Genomic DNA, 20475 nt, shown 5'->3' with positions numbered 1-20475 from the left:
AGAGTTAGCTCTTGCATAATGTATGTTTAATATATATTAGCACATGATGTGCTGAATAGGATAAAATTGGTGTGTGCTAAAAAGTGTGAAATTATTGTGCTAAATGAGTGAAAGTGTTAAAAAAAGGGAATTAGTAATGATAAAAAATTAAAGGAATTAATATATATAAAATCCCACAATGTGCCATAGTCCACGACATTGCGAAATAGTGAAGTGAACACTGAGAATTTGAACCTCCTGGCCTGGCCTGTCTCCGCCTTGCCCTTACACCAGTGGTGTGACTGGGGTCCAAACCTATCTATAGTTATACACCAGAAGGTTTCATAAAGATTTATATAGCTATACGGAAAGACCTGGAGAAATGAAATGAAATGGGGGTTTAACGTCCTACTGTTCTGCTCCAACTGGGCTAATGAAGACGGGCATACGTCATGCAGTGTGCTATGAGGGAAATTTTGCCCGGGCAGCAGCACTATAGCCTACCCTTGTATTATCGAATTCCAACTGCCAAGGGATCTTTTATGTGAACACCAAGGTCCTCAGTTTTTCATCCCATCCAAACGACTAGACAGCTGTTCTTGTCAGGCCCTCCATCCTGCACTAGTGACAAGGGGAAACCATGCCGGAAAATCTGGATGAACTTTCTCGGCCAATGCAGGGATCGAACACCCGACCTCCAGGCTAGCGAGCCAGCGTCTTCCCCACTTAGCCACCGTGACCCCCCAAGGCCTGGAAACATTGCAAACAAATCAAAAACATACATATACCATTTAATTCCCTTTAATTATTTACTAGCACAAACTAATTTAAAAAAAAAAAAAAAAAATACAATTTTAAAAGCAAAAGTGTATAGATCTGGAAACGTGGGCTGTTTGATTATATTTTTGTTTTACCCTATATTTGTAAACAGTTATATAATATTAATTATCATGTAGGTTTACATGGTTAACAGAAGTAATCAATAATGTCTGAAATACATCAAGACATATCTTTGTGTACAAATAATAACGTTATTTATGAATGAAGACATGACCAGCTGACATTGTAAAGTATATTTTGTAAGTGTAGTAAGTAATGGTAGACCTATAATGATGTTAGTTTATGAATGAAAAGTAAACAGACTGTTGACCATTGATTTACCATACAACATGGTGTTATGAATGGATAGCAGAGGCGGACCCGCCAGGTTGTCATGGCAAGTGGGCCCCTGAGGAAGTGGGCCCCCTTAGAGATTAGACAATATATCTAAAATATAAATTATCAAAAAATATATAAATATTAGAAAAAAATTATTATCATGAAAATATTATAAATCTTTAATTCTTTTACGGGGTTATGATAATTATTATTGTCCACTTACATATTTTTTGAAAATTTAATTTATTAAATGATAGAATTGTATTCATGGATGGGCCTCCTTTGTTTCCTGGCAACCAATATTTTCAGACCCGGTTCTCCACTGATGGATAGGGTGAACCAAGTTAGAATAAGGGCCTAAATAATATAATTAAGATGAGTATTATAGATGCCAAACATTGCATGTTCTATATTTCTGTGATTGCTTGCTATTTTGTCTGTGGTGGCCTTGTGTTTGTCTCATATAGTTCTCTAATTGATTGCTATTTTATCTGTGGTATCCTTGTGTTTGTCTCGAATAGTTCTCTGATTGCTTGCTATTTTATCTGTGGTGCCCTCGTGTTTGTCTCACTGTTTATTTGGAAAGTTTTATTGTCTTGTACAAGTGCAGCCTTAGTAAAGTAATTGTACTGTCCTCTTTTTCGAAACCCATAATCAAAAATCACTGTGGATTCAGGAATGTTTTTCTCTTATACTTTGTCTGTCAGTCTGCTTATATCACCAGAATCACATTATTCCCTGTACCCTACCTCGTGGGTTTTCTTCAGGGCCTCCAGTTTCAGCCAACTGCTAATTATATAAAGACCGCTATGCGCAAACGAATTATTGAAATAAAATTGTACCATATGTTAGTCCCAAAATTATCTAGTTTGTGTCAAATGGACATTAAACCCAATTTCCCTCTGTTTCTTATTTCTAAAAATAAATGAACCTCCTCTACCACTCTAGCTAAGAATCGTGCTTTAATTACTGATTGATTAAATGTCCTTTTAATTGAATATTTTTGCTAAAAGTGAAATATTTATTCAGGAATGTGATCCTCTAACCATCACCTGTCAGTTCACCCTCTAGCATTAGATTCACATTATTCTTTGAAGTTTCTAAAAAATTATGGACCCGCTAACATCTAGCCAAATCAAAAATTAATGTTTTAATTATTGCTCCCATTAAGTCCTTTAATAGAACATTGTTACTAAAAGGATAAATATTTATTTATGATTATTAAAATATTGATGAATTGAAACCTGCTTATAATTATAATAATTATTATATATACCTATCTCTGTTAATTATTGCTTCCATTAAGTCATTTTAATTGACCAGCTACCGGTAGGATATTTAGTTATGATTTAGTTTAAACAATATTTTATTCATTTGAAAAGGAATGAACAACAGGCAAAGCCTATATAAGTTATGATAATATGCATATGAACAATGAAAGCAGAATACTCCATTTTACTTAATATACCTATTTCTGTTAATTATTGCTTCCATTAATTAAGTCATTTTAATTGACCATTGTCTCTACAGGTAGGATATTCAGTTATGATAATAAGCATATTGATGAATCTTATTAAGAGTACATGTATGAACAATGAAAGCAGAATACTCCATTTTACTTAATGTACCTATTTCTGTTAATTATTGCTTCCATTAATTAAGTCATTTGAATTGACCATTGTCTCCACAGGTGGGACATATTTAGTTATGACAATAAGCATATTGATGAATCTCAAGAGTACAATGAAAGCAGTATACCCCATTTTACTTAATATACCTATTTCTGTTAATTATTGCTTCCATTAATTGACCATTGTCTCTACAGGTAGCAAAGAAGTAACTCCATTTTATTTAATTTACCTATTTCTGTTAATTATTGCTAAATTTAATTGACCATTGTCTCTATAGGTAGGATATTTATTTATGATAATAAGAATATTGATGAATCTTTACAATATTACTTATTTTAATTGACCATTGTCTCTATAGGTAGGATATTTATTTATGATAATAAGAATATTGATGAATCTTTACAATATTACTTATTTTAATTGACCATTGTCTCTATAGGTAGGGTATTTATTTATGATAATTAGAATATTGATGAATCTTTACAATATAACTTGCACACCTATATTGAAACAGTACAGGTAAAACTGATTGAAGTAAATAGATTTAATACTGTGAGTACTTGAGCTACAACATGCTGCAACATGTATTATACCACACTTCAGTACACTCACCGTTTGTCTTATCAGGTCTTTGTGGAGGTCTGACTATTCAATGATCTTGTGTTCACCTACAGTATTATATTGACTATGGATTCTTATTTAGCGGTGTTGTGTCAAAAATGAGGGTACGTTACGTTTTAATTTACGTGTCCATGCCTTCTAATTTACGATTATGTTTCTCAAATGTTTGTTATTCTGAGTGACATATTTTTTGATTATGTGTAGTGATAATGAGTTGTATTGTGGTTGGAGGGAGATATTAGGAAACTGTGAGATATAATAAGAAGAATTATTGTTAGTTTATTATATATCCTGTATGTATATTTATCTATATCTAACATAAAACAAGTGTGCGTTACTGTATATCTTTGTAGAGAAATGTCTAATGTGTATGAACAGGAATATTTCGAATCTTTAACCAAATTGATATTGGAACAATGGGTATGTAATGGTGATGTAGAAAATTAGTTGTACCGTAATTGGTAATTAATTTAGGTGTGACAATTTTGTAGATTGGTTTCTAAGTTAATTTGTCAGGAATTAGTCGCTGATGAATAATGAGATAGACTTAATGAATGTTGCACTCTTTACTATTTTTGCAGTGTTATTTTTCTTGTTTTGTTTTTACGTTTAAAGATGCGATAGTAATCATATTTTTAATAGATATTTATTAGATAAAACACACTTTTCGGACGGCATGTAAATTATACATAATTATGACAATATCAGAATGGGATGAAAACATACATTGGTGGTATACGTTACGGAAGAATAAAATTTGAATTTGTGGATCTCTATATTTCAAATTAGAATAATTCCACAATTATTAAAAATACTGAATAAAGAAAGACTAGGGAAATAGTTATTACGTAGTTGTATGTCCAAAAGACAGCTGTAACAGAAATAACACAATATTTAAGCTACATTTATATTTTTAAGAACTTAGTCAAAATCAACATGGGAAGCTTTTTGTCAAATCGTTATGTAAGAAGACACCATTATTAGTTTTAATTAACATTAAAAAAAAACGAAAGGTAGAAATTCAGATTAATAGCTTTGAAAAATTATTAAACTTTGAATACTCAAACATTTCAATATAGAATAATTTCACAGACAGTATTGACCAGCATTACAGATACAAAATGACCCTGGTGAAAAGTGTATTTTATTTGAATGTATATATACATATAGGTAAATGAGATAAGTTTGTTTATAGTGACAACAAGGTTAAGTGCACCTGTCTAGATAAAGTGACAATACCTGTAAGTTTTAGAACTTGGTTTATTGCAAATCAAATGACGAATCTATATTTTCAAATATTTTAAAGTGAAACAATGTTGAAATAGTCAGAAAATATTTGAATGTGAGTTCCCAAAGTTTAATGTTATCACTTACACTACACAGGGTCCAAATATAATTTGGATCCCCCAATACTGCCATAAACTAGTCCTTAAAATAATTTGGATCCATGATCCATATTGAGTGATGTCCGGGCAAATTGCCCTCATGGCAACTGTATGGCGTATGTCCATCCTCATTAGCCCAGTAGGAGCAGAACAGGATGTTAAACCCCATTTCATTTGATTTTCATATTAAGTGAGTGGGTAATACATATACTTTGAGAGTTGCAACAGATGAAAACATTTGGATTTTACCATGCACTTTATTTCAAGTATTAAATACTCATTTAGAAAAAATAGTTTATTATCATTTTACCTGTCAGTTATGTTCAGAATTTAAATATATTAGGAGCCAAATTTACTCTCCTATATGTGTATAAAGGATTAAAACATGGCTGGAGGTTTGCGTTTGATCCCAGCATTGGGTGAGAAAGTTCACCTCTATTTTCCAGCGTGGTTCCCCCTTGTCAGTGGTGCAGGACAGAGGGCCTGGCAAGGGACAACAAACGTACACATTGGCGTGCATGTAAAAGTTCCTTTGGCAGTTGAAATTCGATACAAGAGTAGGCGGTAGCGCCGCTATCCGGGCAAAATTTCCGTCATACATGTAGCATACTTTACAGTGTATGCCCGTCTTCATTAGCCCAGTCGGAGCAAAACAACAGAATGTTAAAAATCATTTCATTTTTTTTTCATTCCATTTCTACACATACTATCATACTTAAACTTCTACAAATAACCAAATTAAATATTTATATACATGTAGAATAAATATAGTACTGTGCTGAAATATGTCTTTTAACATTCATTATAGACACATCTTGTCATTATTTATTAAAATTTCTTAAAATGGAACACCCTTTTGCTTAATCTAGCACTTTTGTTTTGAGGAATGGCAGTTTGTCTTTGTTGAGCATTTTACATACTTAGATAATTTTGAGATATAATCTTTTTGATTTACCTGGGTTCAACTAAACTAAACAAACCAGTGCATAGAGCAGTGATTCTTAACCAATGTGCAGCCAAATTTTGAACGGCACACTAAGAAAATGCATAAAAAACCCATGTGATCCCAATAGCATATTCACTGGTGTAGCTGTATTTTTCTTTTATTTAGTTTAAGTCATTCTATGTGTCTATGACTAGTCTGTGTCTACGATTGTATGCCGTCTATGAATTGCCATGTTTTTATTTTGCAAAATTGAAATATTTTTCATATATATTTAGCCAGGTGTGCGGTTATTTTTTCATGTGTTCCAAGGTGTGCCGATGGCAAAAAAAAGGGTTTGAAAACTACCGGTTTACACGATAGGATTGTATCTGGTATGTGCAGATGCGTTCGGATACGTTTCGATATGATTAACACGATTACTACGACTGACCTCGATATATGATAAGACCTGATAGGATCACCACGATTACTCCATGATTAAAACCACAATTTCAATCATCGTAGCGCGAATCGTAATAGTGGAAACCTAGCATTAGAGCATACATCTGATCTCTTATTAACTTCTTTTCGAGTGCTTTTTTGATTGTTTTCAACCATTGATTCTTCTTTGGCAAGATTGTAGGCCCTATACATTATTATCAGGAATCAGTCTATAGAATCTCAGAATCAATTTGATCCATTTGTGGTGATCACCTAATTACTGACTATACTACCGGTACATATATTGAGACAATTGACCGTTATTGTATACAATAAAAAAGATAAGGCCCCAAGTTCACAAAGTATTCTCAGACTTACATTAAGAATTTATTCAACTTTTATTCACTGTTTACGAGAAATATCTTTGATCTAGAAACATAAAACTTTGCACATAGTTTCTTATTGATGTATTTGATACATTAAAATAACAAAAATTTTATAAGGGCTATATTTTAGTTAAAATAAGGCAAACAATTTTGAGTAAATTCTTAACTGAAGTCTGAGAATGCTTTATGAACTTGGGGCAAGATTTATCAAGATTTATCTAATTATAGTTGATTATAATATTCTAAACCAAATCTTACTACAGATTCATACAAAGCATTAACAATATTCCAACAATAATCCATAGGTATTAATATCTAAGCAACAAACTTGAAAAGACTGTATTCTAAATAGTCCTTTATCAATGTGTCCGGGATTAAATCTTTATACTTTGTACATGTATACAGTCTTGTCATGGTTGTTGTTTGGAGTTCGTTACATGTGGATTATTTTGGGAGGATTAATTTCTTTTTGTCCACTGATATTCAAAAATCTTGTCTGCACTGAATCAGTGATTCTTGCACCCATTTACTGTACTTTTAGGAAGGGTTGATTCATCGCTGGAATACTCTTAGAGAGAGAGAAATGGGGTTTAATGTCCATTCGACACAAACTAGGTCATTTCAGGATTAACATATGGTTCAGTTTTATTCCATTAATTCACTTGAGCATAGGGGTCTTTAACAGTGAGAGGAAGCAGGAAGACCTGGAGAAAACCTAGGAGGTTGGACAGGCGACACTACTCCTTGTCACGTACAACCGGGGAATCAAAACCCCGCCAGTTGACTCAATGACAGACCTTATGATACAACACGACATCCAACCCCCAGAATACTCCTACTAATACATGTATGTGTAATAAAGCAATATTGATTTACAAGGTCTTCATTCTTTCTATTTGATCATTTAACAAACTTTATAGCTTTTAAAATAAAGGAGAGAGTGAGAAATGATGTTCGACATTCACTTGACAGACTACTGTACTTCTGATTAAAAGTTTTAAGACAAAAAATTGAGATGTTAGGTTATGTCTGCTATTTAATGAAATATTATTATTCAAAGTTTGTCTGGAATTTGGGGTTTTATTGCAACCCCTCATGGAAACTGAAAGTTTGTATTTCTTCTAAAAAGTAGAACGGACCTTCAGCGATAATCCTGTTTGTTTTTTTTAATGACAGACCTATGCATTCTGTGCTGAATACTTGACATGAATCACAATGACCAAGATTTCCTGACACTCTTCAACTCAGCTCAATTTTTTGTTATTTATTACAGATTTAACCTCCAATACAATAAATTTGATATTATAGACAGCTCAAAATTTGATTTGCTGACACTCTTTAACTCAGCTCAGATTTGTGTGTGAAATAGCTTTATTTAACTCTGCTTCAACCAAGGTGATATCGCAGACAATCTGAAATTTGATTTCCTGACACTTTTCAACTCCGCTCAGATTTGATTGATTGTCCTGAAGTCAGTTGAAATAAAATGTAAAAGGTCAATCAATGTGGCCTCATAGTGTGCTATATTTATAACACCTAGCCATGGCGTCCTATAATACTATGGTAATAATCATTGATCAGCTTTTCTCACCTATTAATAGTCGGATCAATGATATAATTACTACCATTGTTATCTCTCATAATACACACAAACGATTGGTCACGCTTGATTGATGTGTATAATATGTCACGCTTGATTGATGTGCATAATTGGTCATGCTTAATTGGTCAAGTAATCAACAGTTGTTTGAGTGACATTTAGTAATTGACGAGTAACAAATCAAAACAATTACCAGTTTAATAATCTTTTCTATGATGGCACTCTCGTCTTTATCAAGCAAAATGTTGTTCCTATATTTATCAATAAAAATTATTCTGTTCAATTATGTACATGAGTGAACTTTAGAGTGTCCAAACTCAGGACTGCCAATAATAATATTTGTCCCGTTGTATTTGCATATATGTAACAATATACTAGTTTGTTGTAAGATCAACAACTAGTTGTATTCTAGCACAACCAAACATTTAGCCTAGATATTTGGCATTGACCGTCTAGGCAGAAATTTGGTTTAATTTGCATTCAGAGGGTTTACCCACTTAAAAGGTAAATTTCCAGATTCTAGATTTGAAATTATCTTTTTGAAAATTATGATTCAAAATTAAAAATCTGAAGTTTGGAATGAAATAATGTTATTTTGTGTAATTTGAACTTAAAGGTAATAATGTTGCTTTATTATGTAGAATCTGGTCAAAATCCAGCGCCACTGGAAACAGGGTTCCCGCGGTCCTTGAAAATCCTTGAATATCCTTAAATTTAAAATTTCATTTTCAAGGTCTTGAATATCCTTGAATTTCGCGGAAATAGGAAAATATCCTTGAATTTCAGTTGAGATCCTTAATTTTGTTTCAAATGTCTTCAATTGCTTTTAAATATGAGATTATAACGATAGTTGGTAATGTTTTGGTTATTTTTAAGATGAAAAATTGTAACTTTAGGCTAAAAAATGTCCTTGAAAATCCTTGAATTTGACGTATATTTATCCTTGAATATCCTTGAAAAAATGTTTGACGAAGCCGCGGGAACCCTGTGGAAATCTTTGCCACAAACTTTTGACCAATATCTGATTGAATCCAAGGAGGGAGATTATCCTCTGTTGGTGTTTTAATTTTGTTTTCTTTATTAGATATTAGATAATCAATCTGAGTACATTTTAGCATGGATTAAGTTGTGGACAATTTGACATTTTTGCACAAAATGTAAATATGGCACAGAGAGTGAGGGAGAGAGAGAGAGAGGGAGGGAGAGAGAGAGAGAGTTTAATGTCCACTCGACAACATATGGTTCAATTTTATTTCAATAATTCGCTTGCGCATAGGAGTTTTAGTAGAGGAAACCAGAGGACCCAGAGGAAACCCACAAGGTTGGACAGACGACCTATTCCTTGTCACATACATCTGGGGAATCGAAACCACGCCAGTTGACTCAATGACAGATGTTATGATACAGTGCATACATGCTAATGATTTGGCCATCCAACCCGTCCCAATGTGGCACAGAGATTTTAATAAAGAAAAATGTTTTCAGTGAAATACGTCTGTATTATGTTAACCTTTTATTGCTCATACTTGCACTCCTTCAAAGTCTTTATATGATATTGGTTTCACATTGACTTTACGATTGTGCACTCGTAGAAGCATCACATTCACTGTAGTATAATAGACTAATCAATAATTCTAAAACAAGGGGAGATAAAAAAGATATCATTGTCAACAAAACTGATGATGTTAAAACGGATTGTGTGATTGTAATGAGTTTGTAATGATTCAAGTTATTTTTTATAGAGACATGTATTTCAATTTAGAGCTACTGATAGTTATTTGAGGAATTTTGAATCTCTTGCAATCTACACTGTAACATGGATATCATTTAATCTTGTGTATTTAACACTAATTTCTTTCACGTTCACTCGATATCAAATCTTTGTTTAAAAACTTGAAAAAATCATTAAAATCACCTGATTGGTTCAGTTTAAAGCTGAATGATTAATTTTGATAGTGAGTTTCCTATTTAAAAATGTTTAATATCCTGACCACTGTTCAAAAATTAATCATTATACATCAATAATGAATTGGATTGTTTATTTTTTAACAGTGATCGAGAAATTAAACACTTGTAAATTAGACACTCATTATCAAAATTGAATGGTCAGCTTTAAACTGGACACAAGTACAAATTAGATGATTTTTGGTGATTTTATAGATTTTTTCAAGTTTGTAAACAAAGATTTGATATTGAATAAATACGAAAGAAATTTTAGTGCTAAATACACAAGATTAAATGATATCCAGGTTACAATGCTACAATACTGTTTAAAGATGAATCTGGAAAAGGAATATTAAGTTCAAAATTTGTTCAGTTTCATTCCTATCTGATTCAAACACAGATCCTATTTCAGTTCGTTTTTTATAGTTCAAAATTTCCTTTTACTTGGCTTTACTACACTAGGATCTGGAAAAGTTGTTGTATAACCCGCGTTCTGGATGATGTGAGGGATTAGCCAAGGAAACAGTCTGTTAGGCCAGTTTTTGGTGTGAGGTGCACGGAAATTTGGGTAAACCACTAGAAACGTCAATGGTGATTGATTGATTAATGTCTGACATCATAGGTTCAAAAGCCACTTGTACAACACCTGACACGACCTTCCATTACAACCGGTCAGATCTTAATGTAGTGTAGGCTGTCGAACTCGAAAGTATAAAAAAACGAAACGAAATATAGATCTGTATTAAAATCAGATTTGTTTCATTCAATATTTACAAAGATATTATGAATGAACTGAAAATCGGTTAAAATTCAGCAAATGATACAAACAGATTAAAATCTTTTGTTGGCCTTTGTTAAACTCAATTAAAACTAGCCAGGAGATGAAATGTTGTATAATCTGTTTCAGTAAAACAGATATATTCATGGAATTAGATACTGTATTAGATATTAGATATTTATTGCAAAAAATGTTAATGGCAGTCAGTGGTTTTAAAAGTTGAATTTGAGAAAATAGTAGCAAGTGTACTGTTTGTATGATAAGATATCCCTCATGCAAAAGTGTTATCAAATGTTCCAACAAACAGAGTATTATACCTTCGTCAATATATCTTGATTTATTTCAGCCTGGAAGTACAAATCATAATGATGTAAATAACGAAGAACCATACAACATGCAGCAGTCCTATTACGATCATATTCCTGTTCATACTAGTCCAGGTCGTGGTGGACCTGTTAAAGCTATTCATGATCTACCAGTCATGTTTCCTGATACTGATAGTGGATTCGGGTAAGATCAATTCATATGATGCATTCTGATAGTAAGTCCAATTCATATGATGCATTCTGATAGTAAGTCCAATTCATATGATATATTCTGATAGTAAGTCCAATTCATATGATGTATTCTGATAGTAAGTCCAATTCATATGATATATTCTGATAGTAAGTCCAATTCATATGATGTATTCTGATAGTAAGTCCAATTCATATGATGTATTCTGATAGTAAGTCCAATTCATATGATGTATTCTGATAGTAAGTCCAATTCATATGATGTATTCTGATAGTAAGTCCAATTCATATGATGTATTCTGATAGTAAGTCCAATTCATATGATGTATTCTGATAGTAAGTCCAATTCATATGATGTATTCTGATGTATTCTGATAGTAAGTCCAATTCATATGATGTATTCTGATAGTAAGTCCAATTCATATGATGTATTCTGATAGTTAGTCCAAGTCATATGATGTATTCTGATAGTAAGTCCAAGACATATTATGTATTCCAGTATCATGTTTTAGAATTTGTAGGGTTTACCAATTAAGTTGAATAAATTTATAACAAACAAAAAAATGTCAGTCATGTCAGTTGATTGAAAAGAGGAACTTTGACGAGCCTTCAATGGTGTCCTGCACCACTAACAATAGGAAACCAGACTGGGAAAACCTAACCTGGAATCTCCAGGAAAATAAGCCAGTGCCATACTCACTGAGACACTGTGGCTCCAAAATTACAAAATGACTGTTTACTAATTAAACCCATATTTCAGAAATTAGTAATGTTAAAAATTGAAAAAGTTCAAATTTTTTCCAGATCTGGAGTACGAAGTCGTTCCCGCCACCTTTCATCAGACGACTATCCTTCCACGCCGACACGATTAAGAAGATCAAATTCCATGTCACGTTTAAATAGTTGCGTTAGTGACCTTTCGTCTCGATCACCTAGTCCCTCACATTTTGGTTTCGAAGGTTCTCATCGTGGATTACAGGATTCGTTACAAGACAGCGAACACAGACGTTCCCTTTTGATGCATAAACTTAAAGAAGCTCAAGACACACTACAGGTTTGTTGTTTGGTCAAATTAAGATATTTTTGAATTCTCCTCATAGAAAGTTTTGATGGATTTCAACCATATTTGATCGCCTGTCCAACCTTGTGGGTTTTCTCCGGGTCCTCCGGTTTCCTCCCACTGCTAAAGAACCCTACGCGCAAGTGAATTATTGAAATAAAATTAAAAACCATATGTTAGTTCCGAAATGACCTAGTTTGTGTCGAGTGGACGTTAAACTCCATTTCTCTCTCTCTCTTTTTCAACCATATTGGGTAGGCATTGTTTGTAAAGATTTGCTCAAATAAAGGCATTTGGCACCATAGTTGTGGGCAGCAGCACTCTGAATTTCAGAGGTAGATATTTTCGACTTTTTCTTCTAAGCCACCCAATATGGATAGATATATATGTAGCCTGATGCTTACCAGTATTCAGATTTGTTCAAGCAATGGTGCTTTGGCCCATGAGGGCATGGCAGGAGCAGCTTGAGGGAGCATATTTTGACTTATGACTTTAAATATTTAACATAATTTTAATCATTTTTGAACATGTTTGATTGTCACTTTGATTTAATCACGGAAATAGAATAAAGTGGTATAATGTTGTTGACATTCATATTCTCAATAAGCAAAATCTTCTTAATCGCGTGACAAGGAGTAGGGTCGCCTGTCCAACCTCATGGGTTTTCTCTGGGTCCTCCGGTTTCCTCCCACTGCTAAAGACCCCTACGTGCAAGTGAATTATTGAAATAAAATTGAACCATAAGTTAGTCCCGATATCACCTAGTTTGTGTTGAGTGGACGTTAAACCCCATTTCTCTCTTTCTCTCCTTAATCTATGAGTGATCTATGAGGTCCTTGGGCCTCTTGTTTTATTTTCTATTGACCAGGATCTTTATCTTGTATCCTGAATCGGTTTATTTGGTTAAATTTTTTATTTGAAATCCTGGTTTATGTAAAATTTGAATCCTTTTAATTCAAGTTCTTGTAATGTTATTACATTCGCTGCAAATTTTCATACAAGTTTAAAAAATTATTTTATTGTGATGTAAAAAGAACAGAAACAAAAACATGTCTTTATTTTATTTTCAGCTTCAGAATGAAAGATTGAATAAAATAGAGACTGCTGCTAAGGATAATGATTATATCGTCGAAGATTTAAAATGTAAAGAAAGAGTATGTATTTTTAAGAAATTCTAATATTTATATTTGGGTTGTTTTTCAAACAGAGGCGTTGGATGGCCGAATGGTTAGTGTGTGCACGTTGTATTATTAAGTCTGTCATTGTATCAACCGGCATGGTTTCGATTCACCGGTTGTATGTGACAAGGGGTAGGGTCGCCTGTCCAACCTCATGTGTTTTCTCCGGGTCCTCCGGTTTCCTTTCACTGCTAAAGACCAATACGTGCAAGCGAATTATGAAATAAAATGTGAACCATATGTTAGTCCCAAAACGACCTAGTATGTGTCAAGTGGATGTTAAACCTCATTTCTCTCTCTTTCTCTGTTTTTCAAACCTATTTAAACTGATTTTTTGGTGTTCAATATTCCATGTCAGTTATATTTATTGCTTTTGATCAGTATTTTTCTCTTATTTTATACTCTAGGCCTAATATTCAAATTTAGTCAGGTATTAGTTAATTTAACAAGGAATCTGTCTACAGGAAAGTCTAAATCTATTTTATAGACTATGCCTAATATTCGTGTATTAGTTAAATTAACAAGGAATCTGTCTAAATCTATTTTATAGACTATGCCTAATATTCACGCATTAGTTAAATTAACAAGGAATCTGTCTACATTATAATCTTAATCTATTTTATAGACTATGCCTAATATTCATGTATTAGTTAAATTAACAAGGAATCTGTCTACATTATAATCTGTCTACATTATAATCTAAATCTATTTTATAGGAGTATCGCAGAAAAATTTCGAACCTGCAACAATATGAAGATGAAAATGAAAGATTACGTACAGAAAATCTTAGACTGCGACAAGAGATGCAAGACAGGTAAAGAATACCTATTCTAAACATTGAATCTAAAAATTAAATTTGAAATACTACCAAAGAGATCAGTTTCACTGGCGCAGGTAAAGCATCTATTCATTTGTATGGGATGAAAACTGAGGTAAACCTGTGTTGTCGTTGATGTCAACATAAAAAATACCTTTACAATTGTCATACAATGAAGAATAGACGTCAAAATTTCTCCTCAAGGCACATTGCATGTCGTCTACTCGTCTTCATAAGCCCTTAATATACCATAATTTGAATTATTTTTTAGAATTGATACATTAGACTTCCAGTTGAAATCTCTACAGAGTCAACACGTACATACAAGTAGTGAGAATGACAAGAGAACATCTTTATTAGATCAAACAACAGCAGCGTTATCTTTACTCGAACAAGAAAACTGTAAATTACAAATGGTAAATATATTCATTTGTCAGGATTTTTTGGCACGTGTGATTCACTTAGGTTTTTTAATGTCATCAGCACCTGAGCACAATAAGTCTAAAACAATTTCACTTTTAGTTCTTCAAGGTATATAAATCTCAACCCAAGTCTTGTGAACCATGTTTTGATTACAACTTTAAAACTTCAAAAAGAATTTGAGAAGACCAACCAAGTATTTTGGTTGAAAGCCAGATGAAGGATTAGGTACTGCATGATGTAGATTAAGAAAGTAGATGCAAATGGATGAGAAACTGTGGCAATTGATGGGAGACTGGGTGTAGATGGAAGAGAGACTGGGTGTAGATGGGTGAGATAGTAAATGATAGTGGTTGAGAGATTGAGTGGAGATGGATGAGATAGTAAACGATAGTGAATGAGAGACTGGATGTAGATGGGTGAGATATTAGATGATAGTGGATGAAAGACTGGGTGGAGATGGGTGAGATAGTAAACGATAGTGGATGGGAGACTGGGTGGAGATGGGTGAGATAGTAAACGATAATGGACGGGAGACTGGGTGGAGATGGGTGAGATAGTAGACAATAATTTGACGGGAGACTGGGTGGAGATGGGTGAGATAGTAAATGATAGTGGATGATAGACAGGGTGGAGATGGATGAGATAGTAAATGATGGCGGATGAGAGATTGGGTGTAGATGGGTGAGATAGTTAATGAAAGTGGACTGGGTGGAGATGGATGAGATAGCAAATGATAGGGGATGGGAGACTGGGTGTAGATGGATGAGAAAACATATCAGGCATATGACCAAATATTAAGTATAGCACAGAGATTTAGACATAACTAATTTCCATTAATCACATCACAACACCCATGTTTGTTTTTGTGTGGTTTTATTTAATAGCGTGTTTAAACATTTCAGCACCGTGATACAATATTACAAGAAGTTGATATTCTAAAAGAAACTTTACAACTCACTAAATCTAAACATGCACCTACTGTTGAAGAGAATAAAATATTAAAAACTGATGCTAATAGATTGACACAGGTAAACATTTTCTATTAAATTCTTTCAGCTTAGTGTAGGTTGAAAGTTTAATATCCCACTATCCTGCACCAACAGGACTAATGAAGATGGACATATTCACCAAGCCATGTGTTATGAGGGAAATTTTGGCCAGACAGTGGCACTACTGCCTACTCTTATTTCAAGTTCCAACTGCTAAGGGTTCTTTATGTACTCTGCAGACCTATGTGCACACAAGACCTTGAAAACAGCATTCCTTACCAGACCCCTCATCCTCCAGCATTGGCAACAGGGAAAGCTCAGGGAACTATCTCAGCCATACCATAATCAAACCGTAGACCTAGCCCGAGTTCACACAAAGCATTCTCAGACTTAAGTTAAGAATTTATTCCAAATTGTTTGCCTTACTAATATATAGCCCTTTATAAAACTTTTGTTGTTTTAGTGTATCAAATACATCAATAAAAAACTCTATACAAAATTTTGTATTTCTGGATCAATGACATTTCTTATAAACAGTGAATGAAAATTGAGTAAATTCTTAACCCATTTCATTTCATTTTCTTAAGTCTGAGAATGCTTTGTAAATTTGGGGCCTGGTTAGTTAGCTAGCACATTACACACTGAGACACAGATTAAATAGAAGTATTTGTGGTAAGGTGCTGTGGATCCAATGTGGCTCAGTGAGTAAGGTGCTGGATCACTAACCAGGAGGTCTTGGGTTCGAATCTGATGTTGACCAAGAAAGTTCCTCAAAATTTTCCACCCTTTTTTCCCCTTGTCAGTAGTCCAGGAAAGAGGGCTTGGCAAGGAAAAGCATCTATTCTTTCAGATGGTACAAAAAACCCTGAGTATGGTTTTGACATTCACTTAAAAGAACCCTTGACAGTTAAAATTTGATCAAAATTAGGCTGAAACGCTGAAGTCTGGTAAAACATTTCCCTTATGTCACAATGTATGACATCATATACAGTTTTCATTTCATTTATAAGATTAAATATCGTCAGGTTATAATTATGAAATGATAAAGATATTTCATAATATATTATGGGTTTATTCTAGGAAAATACAATATTAAGTAAGAAAATCCATGAAATGGCCGGTCAAATGGTTGAATTAAGAAATTTATTACATGCTGTTAAAGATGAAAATGACAGAGTAACAAGTAACTGGAAAAATATAGCAGAGGTTTGTAATTATCATTATTGATATCTTGCTGGAATGAGACCACTCAGATTTGTTTTTATCAGAGTAAGAGAGAAATGGGTTTAATGTCCACTTGACATAAACTAGGTCATTTTGGGAGCGGGAGGAAACCGAAGGACCTGGAGAAAACCCATGAGGTTGGACAGGTGACCCTACTCCTTTTCACTTACAACCGGGGAATCAAAACCACGCTAGTTGACTCAATCACAGCCTGTATGATGCAGCGCGCACCCGCTAACCATTCAGCCATCCAATTCCCCTTTTTTATCAGGGATGTAGCCAGAGACATGATTTACAAAAACATTTTTCATTGATCAATAACTGAAAGTTGTCCATAAATTTTAACTCTCAAACAATGAAATGGATGCATCCATAAAAATTTACTTACTTTTTAAGTTTTCGTCAAATAGAGAGTCCAAAAATGTGAAAAGAAGATGCCATGACACATACTTTTCAATCTGATTAAAATACAGATCTATATATCGTTTCGTATTTTTATCTTTTTGATGGCCTCCCCTACATAAAAGGACTGACAACTTATATCAGGGGTCAAACAAGCGACTTTTGATTAACCAATCAACGTTGCTTTGTCTCTGCTGCGAATGTCATGCACCGCACGCCAAGAGCTCGGCACAACAGACATCAACCAAAACGCGGGTTATATAACAACTCTTCCAGATCCTAGTGTAGTAAAGACAAGTAAAAGGAAATTTTGGACTATAAAAAATGAAACTAAATAGGATCTTTATTTTAATTAGATTGCATCCTTTTTAATTTATTATTCATTATCATTTGGCTTTTAAAATAACAACATAATGAAGAGAGAGATATAAATTGTAGTTTGTCATCAGATAAAAAAAAATCAATAAAAAAAGAACAGAAATAAAATCAAAAGTGACGTTTATCGCACATGTGAATAAGTAGTAAAAGAAATTGTTGAAAAAGTGCTGCTTTTGCAAAATGTACTCACAGGGTGTAGTTTCCCATGCTTGCAGTTTCAGCAGAGTAATAGGAAGTTATTACATCCAACATATCTTTCATTTTTCAGGATAAAAGTAGATCTTCTAAACAAGTAGAGAATTATCAGTCAGTAATATCAGAACTAAGAACCAAATTACATTCTACAACTGTAGATAAAGACAGATTATTCCAGGAAAAACTAGAAACAAATCATCAACTTCAACAATTGAAGTTAGACAAAGAGGAATTATTACAGGTAAATGTATATCTTTTGAAAACAATGTCTTTTTGATTCAAGTTAAAAAAAAGATTGGCAACATTTTTAAGTGAAAGCCCTATAAAAGAGTTTAGTCATTCGGATGGGATCAAAACCAAAGTCCTGAGTATACGTTGAATTCAAAATAAAAGTAAGTCATAGAAGTGCTGGAAGAACATTATTTAACAAGGGTTTTTATGGTTTGAGGTCTTAGGCAGTTTTGAACATAGGGACCTGTTACATACAGGGACTTGTGACACATACAACGCACTATTGTTAATGAAGAAAATATTTTATTTTATTCTTTTCATTGAAAGCATAAACAACTTCTTGAAGAACAAGTCACAGACCAGCAGACACAATTATCCAGAACAAAATCTGCAGGAACTCAGAAATATGAAGAATTACGCAATATGGAAGAGGAGCTAAGTGCTGTAAAAAAGGTCAAAAATTTATTTTATTAAAATTATAATAAAGTCTTAAATATCCTCAGAAGGTTTATTTCTCTGAAAAAATGATGTGTTGAAGCTCAGTTTTTGGAATCGCTCGAAACCAATTCCTAGACTACCTCAAACCACCTGAGTCACAGAATTAGTATACTAGCATATTATGGTCCTTAAATAGTTCACGGCTATTCACATGACTTAGGGGGGGTTGGATGGCTGAATGGTTAGCGTGCGCGCGCTGTATCATAAAGTCTGTCATTGAGTAGACTGGCGTGGTTTCGAATCCCCGGTTGTACCTGGCAAGGAGTAGGGTCGCCTGTCCAACCTCGTGGGTTTTCTCCGGGTCCTCCGGTTTCCTCCCACTGCTAAAGACCCCTACGCGCAAGCGAATTATGTAAATAAAATTAAACCATATGTTAGTCCCGAAATGACCTATTTTGTGTCGAGTGGACGTTAAACCCCATTTCTCTCTCTCTCTCACATGACTTAGTTTCAGGTGGTTTTAAGAGGCCAGAGGGATCAATAGTTTCAGATGGTTTTGAGAGGCTAGAGGGGCAGTAATTTTAGGTGGTTTTGAGAGGCTAGAGGGGGCAGTAGTTCCAGGCAGTTTTGAGAGGTTAGGGGCAGTAGTTTCAGCTGGTTTTGAGAGGCCAGATAGAGAAGTAGTTTCAGGTGGTTTTGAGCTGACTAATCGCTAAAGGGTTAAATGATCAAATAGTTATTGATGTCTTGTTTATTTATTGATTAAAGGTGTGTGAAGAATTATCTACGGAACTATCGTCTGTCAAGTCATATTATGAACGAGCTGTAGAACAGATTAACATGTTGGAGAATACGAGAAATATGTTACAACAACAATTAGATTTAACAGAACAAGAAAAACACAGGCAAGACACAGAATTAGACAGATTATCACAGGTAATTAATATGATAACATCCAAATCTATCTGTTTTGTTCATGTGTAGTCGGAAATGCCTTGGTATCATTTCCATAATAGGACACTGCATGACATAAAACTTTAGCCTTGTTGGTGCATCAAAAGTAGGATGTTGAAGTCAATTTGAATATTGTAAACTAGACATTGGACATCTGATCGATGTAAACTAGACATTTGATTGATGTAAACTTGACATTTGATTGATGTAAACTTGACATTTGATTGATGTTAACTTGACATTTGATTGATGTAAACTAGACATTGGACATCTGATCAATATAAACTGGACATTTGATCGATATAAACTGGACATTTGATAGATTTAAACAAGACATTGGACATTTGACTGATGTACTAGACATTTGATTGATGTAAACTAGACATTTGGTTGATGTAAACTTGACATTTGATTAATGCAAACTAGACATTAAATGGAGGTGAACTTGACGTTTGATTGATGTAAATTTGACCTTTGATCGTACACATATATATTTATACACACATTTTTCAAACAATTTGTTGCCATTGATGACGTCTGTCTATAGATCTGAATTATTGTAATGTTATGATGAAATGAATGATTTTTTGTTGTTGTGTCTGACAGAATTTAGAAGGAAAAAGTAGAGAAGACAGAAGAGAATTAGATATATTAGAAGATAATTATCTCAGATTAAAGGTAGTAGTTTATCTTTATAACATGATTCAAGTGCTCATAGTGCTATAACATTATATCTTCCTTGAATGTCATCAAAATGTCTGTCTTACAAATGGAAGTCGATTTAAGAGTAGGCCATAGCGCTGTTATCCAGGCAAATTACCCT

The 20475-nt window shown here is 33.6% G+C and overlaps 1 protein-coding gene across 1 annotated transcript in view; it reads left to right on the top strand.

Moving 5' to 3' along the window:
- Positions 1–3375: 3375 nt before the first annotated feature.
- The window catches only part of LOC126819281 (myosin-11), a 44818-nt gene continuing 27718 nt past the window's right edge, over positions 3376–20475 (top strand). The window contains exons 1-12 of the mRNA XM_056100668.1: positions 3376–3493; positions 11195–11358; positions 12168–12417; positions 13494–13577; positions 14318–14415; positions 14690–14834; positions 15744–15869; positions 16911–17036; positions 18103–18270; positions 18588–18713; positions 19467–19634; positions 20259–20330. Of these exons, the coding sequence (XP_055956643.1) occupies positions 3488–3493; positions 11195–11358; positions 12168–12417; positions 13494–13577; positions 14318–14415; positions 14690–14834; positions 15744–15869; positions 16911–17036; positions 18103–18270; positions 18588–18713; positions 19467–19634; positions 20259–20330 (1533 nt within the window). The 5' untranslated portion in view covers positions 3376–3487. The remainder of the gene's footprint in view (positions 3494–11194; positions 11359–12167; positions 12418–13493; positions 13578–14317; positions 14416–14689; positions 14835–15743; positions 15870–16910; positions 17037–18102; positions 18271–18587; positions 18714–19466; positions 19635–20258; positions 20331–20475) is intronic.

The sequence above is a fragment of the Patella vulgata genome, chromosome 4, assembly GCF_932274485.2.
Source record: "Patella vulgata chromosome 4, xgPatVulg1.2, whole genome shotgun sequence".
Taxonomy (NCBI): domain Eukaryota; kingdom Metazoa; phylum Mollusca; class Gastropoda; family Patellidae; genus Patella; species Patella vulgata.
Note: the sequence above shows the minus strand (reverse complement) of the source record. Positions and strands in the feature narration are given on the sequence as shown.